The 8,835-nt window shown below is 39.8% G+C and overlaps 1 protein-coding gene across 4 annotated transcripts in view; it reads left to right on the forward strand.

The window, feature by feature from the left end:
• Window positions 1-8,070, forward strand: part of ANKRD44 (ankyrin repeat domain 44) — a 130,425-nt gene extending 122,355 nt beyond the window's left edge. For 3 of the 4 annotated variants that reach the window (XM_041403713.1, XM_041403714.1, XM_041403715.1), the window contains 3 exons: window positions 22-104; window positions 1,189-1,280; window positions 4,869-8,070. In XM_041403713.1, coding sequence (XP_041259647.1) covers window positions 22-104; window positions 1,189-1,280; window positions 4,869-4,927 — 234 coding nt within the window. In that variant the 3' untranslated portion in view covers window positions 4,928-8,070. Of the gene's footprint in view, window positions 1-21; window positions 105-1,188; window positions 1,281-3,442 lie in introns of all 4 variants that reach the window. The other variant, XM_041403717.1, reaches the window with a different exon arrangement.
• Window positions 8,071-8,835: the final 765 nt, after the last annotated feature.

Genomic DNA, 8,835 nt, shown 5'->3' on the forward strand with positions numbered 1-8,835 from the left:
GGATTTTTTCCCTGACTACAGGGTCATGAAAAATGTGCCTTGTTAATACTTGACAAGATCCAAGAACAGAGCCTTATTAATGCAAAAAATAATGCATTGCAGACGTAAGTATAGCCTGATCCTCTCAAGCTCAGTTGATTTACCAGAATATTCCAGTTTACCATTTCAAATTCATGTCTCAGATTACTTAATAGAACAGTAAAGTTAATTCCTGATTTTTTTGAATGCTTTCCCTTGAAAAAGACCCAAATTGTATTGCATTCTCACTTTTAATTCTCATTCTGTTTGTGCCATTTCTGTGCATAATCTGGTGGAAAAATTATATGAGGTCATTTATTTGAAGACTATATCAAAATGTTTATTAATCATGTGAATGTGTAAGTATACATCTGGCATTTCTAGTGAGCTTCACCCTAAATTTAAATAATTTATTTAGACTTACTTAGACTTAAGGTGGTACATTTACTTTTCTGAAGGTTTTTTTTAGGTGATATTTTATGTGGAACTTCTGTCCATAGCATATGTTATCAGCTGCAACTCTCTGTTGGCATGGGGGAATCCCACCACAGGAGATTCAGTTCAAGTGGCAGATCACCTAGAGCTTGCAGAAGAATTTATTCCATCTTAGCCCTTTTTTCCTCTCTCTTCCAACATGAAAATGTTTTTTCTTGTCCTGCTAGCTGTTCCCAAACCAGAGCATTGGGTGTTGGGCCAGGAAAGGAACAAACCATTGGCTATTTTTAATTTCCAGCTGCTCTGCAGTAACAGAGATTAGCAATTGAGTATTCAAAGATAAAAAGGCAATACAATGATATTGAGCAGCCTGTAGCAGCCACAATTAAGGACAGATCACAGGCGTTTCTTCAGTCTTGGATTCCTTTTCCTTTTAAACATCAATTGTGTGCTGCAAACAGTGCAAAAATGAGAAACTTTTAAAGAAAGTATTTAGGCTGGAAAGTTTTAAGCAGTCTTTGTGTGCTTGCACAAAAAAGTTCTTGTTTTATAGGTCTGGAACATGACAATTACTTCAAAGGCTGCAATAAAATTTAGTGTCTATGATACAATTCTAATGATCCAAGGAAGGAAACCATTCTGTTTCAGATGCTGGGTATGCTTTAAGCATTGCCTGACTTTTTTCAGAAAATCTGTTGTAAACTGAAGTTGAATTTAGTTGTTGTGTTTTTGTAGACCTCTTCATATTGCTGCACGAAATGGCCTAAAGATGGTGGTTGAGGAGTTGCTGTCCAAAGGGGCCTGTGTCTTGGCAGTAGATGAAAATGGTAAGTAAGTTATACACTTAGACAGTCTTCAGTAGGACCCAAGAGGTAATTTTACAACTGAAGCAATAGACTTAAAAGGTGATGATAGACTTCATTGATGCTTTTATCCTTCCAAGGACAGACAGTGAGTTGTGTGAGTACCTATTTAAAAAAACAATAAAAGATACACTTTCTTTAGTACAAGAATCTACTTTAAACATCACAGTGGTCCCTTTTACTGTTCATTTTGCATGTACTGTCAACAGCTAGACTTTTTTAATGCCTGAGTGCACTGGTAACTTGAATTTCCTAAACATGCAAGTGGCACCGGATAATTCTGACGCCTTGCAGAAGAATTAAGGAATTTGCATTCAATCAGCGCATGTTTTAATGGGTAGGAAGAAAACCATCAACATATGTTTGAGTGTGTCCCAGCTCATTCTGAGATCAAACCTTGTGCTTGCCAATTATCTGACAAGATGCAATTAAATTACTGTTGTCTCATAAAAATACAGAATTGCTTACTAAATTAAATAATTTTATTTCAGACTTCAATGAAGCCCTTCCCTAAAAATTATAAGGAACTAGAGAGGGATGTGATCCTACAATTATAGTTTTAAAAAATATCTTCCTGCAATAAGTTGAAATAGTTACAATACTAACTTAATGGCATTAATGTAACAATTCCATCTTCCCATATCTGTAAAGTGACACTAAATGAAGTAACTTCTCACCCATCATTTCAAGACATTTGAGATCTGTGGATGAAAAGAACTGAGTGGTATTTACTACAAGCCAAATGCTACTTAGCTATACTTGCATGACTGAGTTCCACAGAAGTCACTGACCCTAACCTCACTTTAGAGATAGAGGACAGAAAAATTAATCAGACTATCTTCTACCAACAGATTTTATCTTTAAAATAGTACATACAGGTCCAGGTAATTTGTATGTAACAAAAGACAATTAAGTTTAAATTTTATACACATTTAGTTTTTCTAGGAACAGCATACACCTTTTAAAAGAGAGATGTTCAAGTAGAATCTTAGCATACTTACAGATCTAAAGAATAATTACACTTGGAACACATGGAACTAACATGGTAGAGGAAATGCAGTGACTGCAGTCAGTGCTTAAAATGTGGGTATTTTGCAACAAAACTATTCACTTTTTGCCTACCAAGTTTGTCTGTGCTGCAGATCTTGGCTTCCTTGAGGCAGTAGGTACCAGAAGTGGCTACTGCCTCACCTTACTATTGCTGCAGTGCTGAAGATTTAACCATCTGCAGAAGAATTTTTCAGCTCTTAGCATAAAAGGAGGATTTGTTGGAAAGGGCTGGAGTTCTGCACAGCAGCGTGTAAAATGTACAGACAGTAAGTGTAATGAGCACACTGGCTTCCAGGGCTCACGTACATGAAGAGCTGCTTTAGGGCAGTGCTTGGACAGGACCCAAGTTAAACTGCAGTGAAGACAAGCTTCTAATAGCTCCCCAGTCCTTTGTTTGACTGACATTGGAGTCTTCTTAGCTCTTAGTATTATCTTAGCTTATTAGTATTTGAAGTGTATGCCATGCTTGCGAATACAGCTAATGTTCTTCTAACACAATGTACATTTGGGCAACTAAACATCCATGTTTAGTTGGGTACCTAAACATCCAGTCACACCTGCTATCCATGTACCCCCTGCACCGGTCTAATTATTTTATAATATCATTCCTGAATAAACTACTTGCCAAGTTAGATACTCAACTGATCAATCTTTAAAATTGTTTGCTTATTAAATCAGAAGGTTTACAACTAATATCTTTCATGTTTAATGAAAGCTGTTGTTCTCAGAATGAGGCTCGTTCATACACAGAAACCGATGCCAGTTTCTGTCCCTGTTGCCGTAGTCCCTGTGTTCTGGCCACGCTGTCTGTGCTGTAGAGCCGTGTTTAGCGAGTGCTTTGATTGAACTGGCACAGTGTTTGCTGCCTGGTTTCACACAAGCAGTGCTTGTCGTGGTCCCGGTGATTGCGGTGCCCCCAGCGTCTCTCCCAGCATGTCCCGTGTGAGTGAGTAACACGCCTGGCATGTGTAACCCCATCCACGTCCCCACGGTGTCCCTAGAGATGTACCTGAGGAATGCCGGGTGCCCCAGGTGCCCTCAGTACTAACCATTGCCTTGTCTGCGTTTGTGCCCAGGTCATACGCCAGCCCTGGCTTGTGCTCCTAACAAAGACGTGGCTGACTGCCTGGCACTCATTTTGGCTACCATGATGCCTTTTTCTCCCTCCAGTTCAGTGACGGCTTTCAACTTCACTTGTTTTAAAAAAGACAATTTGGGCAGGACACACCTCTGCGATGGCTCCGCTGTGGGCAGCGTTAACTCTTACGATAAGCCCTTGAGTAATAACGTAGGAACAGAGGATGGGTACAATGAAAACGATTCGGATTCTGAAACATTTTGACTCATTGGTATTCGAAAACTTTTTCGTTATTTTTTCGTTTCAGCTTTAATTTTTGTCTTTTTAAACAGTTTAAATCCCACAGTTAAATTCTTAACTATTATTCTTGACAAGTAGGTATTGAAAGATTTGTAGTGCTGATGAGAATCAAGCCTTTAAATAACAAAATTAGAGGGATTTACTGGAACATATTCCTATTAGAGTTCCGCAGCTTTTCAGTTTCCTGATGTTTTCTTTAGGCCCAAAGTGCCCCTGTGAAGAGTCTCTACCTCTTATTTTAAGTAGAAAAAGAGAAAATGCCTTTTTTCTTTTTGACAGCACAAATAAACAGGGAACTGCTTGTTCTTTCATGTTTTAGTTGCACCTTTAGTGCACAATCCTATTTCCAGCATAGCCTTTGAGCATCAGATTTGAGCATCACCCCTTTCCTGTGTTTGTCTGTTTCCTGCTTCCAGGGGCTCTGTTAATTAGATAATTTTTTTACAAGAACCAAAGGTAAAGTTGTAATCTTAAAACTGCCTGTATTAGTTTTCTACAGGAAATGAAACCTTTTACATTCTGCCTGTATTAAGCACTTAAATGTACAGAAGGCACTTTTTTACAGTTCTTATTTGCAGTACACAATTAGAAAAATGGAGTTGTTAACTCTAAAGGCCAAATTCAGCTCATCTCACCATATTTTCCCATGAACATCACTTCTGTAAAATGCTAATCAGTTGGCCCTTATTTTTTTTCAATTCAGCACAAATGTTTATTTGCACTACAGAATTAGGGTCATTAGATGTTTCTGTCTCCTGAGCCATGAATCATGAATCCAGTACCAGAAAAAAAAGGGAGAGGGAGAGAAATCAGGTGTAGACAAAGGTGTACGTAAAAGTTTATAATGATTTGCCAACTTAAATGGCGCTTTTTTCCTTTTCTATGGTTACATAATTTATTTTTACTGTGAACAGTATTGAATTTTAAAATAGTTTTGCCAGTGTTTGGATTAACAGAGCAAAGGTAAAGCAATGAAAGCGTAACACCAAAAGGTGAAATACCAAACACCAGAAACATAGCAGTGTACCGTGTAGGGGACACAGAGATAGATGCTAAAAAGCCTTTTGTCACCAGCTTTTAAAGCAGTGTCAACTTTGTGAATATGTTTACTCCTTCTGCCAAAGTTTCTAGGTCAAATGGACCCCGACCCTCCTCTGCAACAGATGTACAAAAGGAAGAATGAGACTTTGTAAACAAAAACAAAAAACACAAACAAAAAACTATCATGAACTAACCAGCTGTACCAAGAGGACCAAAATGCTTCAGTAATTCAATTGAAGACTTTGCTACTTTTATTTTTTTGTTCATATGTGAGTGACATAATGAAGTAGTTTTTTCTAAATGATAAAAATATAAACTTTTGAGGTCAAAGTAGTCTTGGGTGAATTTTACATTTTATGACACAGATTTCAAGTTGACATTTTTAACTGATAATGTGTTGACCACAGGTGGGTTTTTTTCCTAGACTTAAGAATATGTTCATATACTTTTAATGTAAATGTGTTTCTATTTATTTGAAACGAAACAAATGCCCAGGAAAAAATCACTATGGCTTGTTCTCCTAGTTAGCATTCATGCCTACTGAAATGAAATGTGAATCTGGCAAGATTGAGGGCCTGAGGAGCAAGAGGAAGGGTGGATGCACACTGGGAGAGTGCCCATCTTGTATGGAATGCAAAGGTCCACTGTCTGTGTTGGGGAAAAAGCTGAAAGAAAACACCTTCCTTTGTTTAAGAGCTTAAGAAGGATCCAGCCCCTTGCCAGACAGGTGAGAAAACCCACACAGCTGTGGCAGAGCATGGAGTCAGGCATTCCTGTTCCTGTCATTCACACTCGGCTTGTCTCACGCCTGTGTCTGCTGGGAGGGTGAGATGAGCTTCCTCGGTGCTCGCTTTTGGCAGAGTAAAGGAAAAGTAAGGATTTGAATTTTTATTGCAGTTTTTAGCCCTGTTCTGCTGGACTGTTGAAAATCTACTGGCAGATTTCAGTTCTTTAATTACTAAAAAAAAATTGGTATATTAAGTTTATTTTGCCTTACTAAAATTGAGTATTTTTTCCTTGAACGTTAGCAATCTTCCAAAGTTTACAACTAAAAAGCCCCCTTTTCTCTCAACTCTGTAGTTTCTACAGTAGAATGACAGAGAACCTGAAACCTTGGTTTTCTCCTCAGAAATAGCACCAAATAACATTTTAATTGGTTTTTCTCAGCATTTTTGCTTTTAGAAGTTGCAGAATAGCAATAACCACCTTACTTAAAACACTGCAAATAAGAGGCGAGCGCAATTTTTAAAATTTTCAGTGGTGCCTGTTCCAAAATTAATAGTAATCCCAAACTTTGGGGTTTTTAATGTAGAAGGATGGCATTGAAAACAAACATATGGGAAATAGCTGCCACCTGTCTAACAGCAGAATCAGCATTTTAATCTTATTTTAAGCAGAAATGTAGGCAGGCTCCTTGGCAGGATTAGTTGTAAGTCTCACCCTGAAATACAGCAAATGATGCTATCCTACATGACAGTGCTTCATTAAGAGAAAACCAGCCCTCTTTATAAAAAGTTGTTGTATTATTTGAAGCAGCCATTTAAAAAGTTTCAGTATTTTCACCTGCTGCCCATACAGTTACCAAAACTTTTTCTAATTGCGATACCTCCTAACGCTGCTAATTGTGTGGTACAACAGCTGCTGCCTCTCAGTGCATCCCAGAAGCACAGGTGATTTATTTCTGAGTCACGCTGGTCCTTCCAGGAGCCAAATCCAACCTTTAGCCATGAAACCCCACAATGCTGCCAGGATGCAGCATTCCAAAAAGCACAGGATCATAAGCTGTGCTTACCTCCAGGGCACTGCACAGGTCGTGTTTTGAGGGCGCTGGGATTACGAGGAAAACTGCCACGAGTGAGACACTCGGAAGTGCTCAGTGTTGGCCTCTCCCACATCTCTTGTGAGTTACCAGAATCCCTTTTTTTTTGTATGCTAGCACTGTAATTTATCACATGTAGGAAGCAGTGTGTAGTGTAGGGCAGGTGTATAAGCATGCGAGTAATGTTACTCTTGTGAATAATCTCCTTGCCTTTCTGTGGACTCCTTACAAGAGTAATCATACAGAATCGTTGCACTTAACCCTGGATCCTGCAACTTACAGCAGGTGGACAGCTTCTGTGTCTGCACCCAGCAGAGGGCACGTGGGGAGGGACAGCTCCCTGCCCAGGTGTCTTGGCAGGATCGCTTCATCCTGTATTTTAACCACAGCTGCAGGTGGAATCCAGAGCAGGACGGGCTCCCAAGTCTCTCTCATAAATACTGAGTTACAACCCTCCGGACTGCCTGAAATAGCTGTGAAATAGCTCAGGGGATTTCTGTTCATCGCTACTAAAAGGGCACCATAATGTGTTTGGTACTTTTATGCAGTCAGCAACTGCCAGGTTATTGAATTGGAACAAACACATGAAATGAATTGTTTATCCATTGTACTGTTGAGAAACTTGGTTATGTATTTGAGGATGATTTAAAAAAAAAATTGTGATTTTTATTCTTAGTCATGTAAGAAATATTAGAGTGCCTTTTTATATTTGTGTATAATGGAAATGTTTTGTGAAACTTGTCTTTTTTTTTTCATTTGAGTGTTATAAAAGCAATATATTACCGGTAAATTTTCATTTCAGACCTTCTTTGAATGTATAAAGTGTTTCTTCTTTTCATATGTTCTACCTGCATTGAAATGAAAATTAATATGCTAAATTTCTATAGGAATAATGTATAATTTTCGCAGTGCTGAAAATGCTTTCTTATTACACAAAAAGTAAACTTAGGTCAGTGTTATAGGAAAGGGCGTTTCAAACTAGTGACAATCTTGAGTGTGTGTATAAAATGTAATTTTATGCATTTCGTATGCAGTGATCTACATATTAAAGCCAATATCTTATGTTTTTTAGGTTTTGTCTTATATTTTATGCTTTAGCATGTGCAATATATCTTTACAAACCATGGTGATACGCATCTGGTGCCAGTGTTATATTTTGCATAACATTTGTAATAAACTATATAAAGCATTGTTTGATGGTTTCGGTGGGGTTTTGTCAGTATTGTTTGCTTTTGTAAATTGAAGTTTAAGGACTTGGGTAAATGTCACATATGAAATGAGGAAAAAAAACTTAATTCATTGAATGACTTGGAATTCAACCCGAATCTTCTCAAGCACAGTTTAGTAACTTTTTAAACTACTGAATGCTGTATTAATGTAATAAAGAACCCTAACTGTAAACTACTCTTGCAATGCATTCAGATGGTTATTTTTACAAATAAAAATGGTACAAATACAGTGGAAAACTGAGTAAATTTTGTTTCTTTTGGGGGAGCCGGGGCGGCTTAAGTATTTTGCAGTGAAGATGAAAATACAAGTATTTCGTACTTCCCTCATAAATACCCTTTGCCCTAGAAAGCTGATTTTGCTTTCTCTGTAGATTCGCGGAAGGTGGGGGAGCAAAATAAACCACCACAGTAATTTTTTTGTTTGTTTGGGTTTTTTTTGTTTGTTTGGTTTTTTTTTTGGTGAGCCCCACCCGCCGTGCTGGCTGTGCCCTGCAGCCGGCTGGGGCAGCAGCCCCACAGGGACTAAAATGCAGCGCTGAGCGTAAAGACAGCGGTGGTAAGGTGTTAGAAGTACCCGAATTAAAGCAAACAAACACAACCCACAAAAAAGGAAAAACAAACAAACAAAACCAAATCCCCACCAGCGCTTTTTAGGTGGTGAGTGCCTGCAGCTTTATGGGCGTTTATCACTGAACCGCTCCCCCCAGGGCAGGGTCCGTGCCCGGCGGGGTGTGCGGGTCTATTTTCGGCCAGGTGTGGGGCCGGCTGGCTCTGGCGGGGCTCGATGTGCCCTCGGGCCCGCCCGAGCGCCGCGGGGCCGAGCCCCCTCACGGCCCCGGCGCTGCGCCCTCCCCATCATGGCGGACACGCCTCCCCCGCCAGCCGCGACATGGCGGGCGGGCCCCTCGGCCCGGCGGCCGCCTGACCTCCCCAACATGGCGGCCGCCCCCTGGCGCCGGCGGCGGCCAGGTTGAGGCGCCGGCCCGGCCGCCCTCCCGCTCC

This window comes from Onychostruthus taczanowskii, unplaced genomic scaffold (genome assembly GCF_017590055.1).
Source record: "Onychostruthus taczanowskii isolate IOZ18803 unplaced genomic scaffold, ASM1759005v1 scaffold20, whole genome shotgun sequence".
Classification (NCBI taxonomy): domain Eukaryota; kingdom Metazoa; phylum Chordata; class Aves; order Passeriformes; family Passeridae; genus Onychostruthus; species Onychostruthus taczanowskii.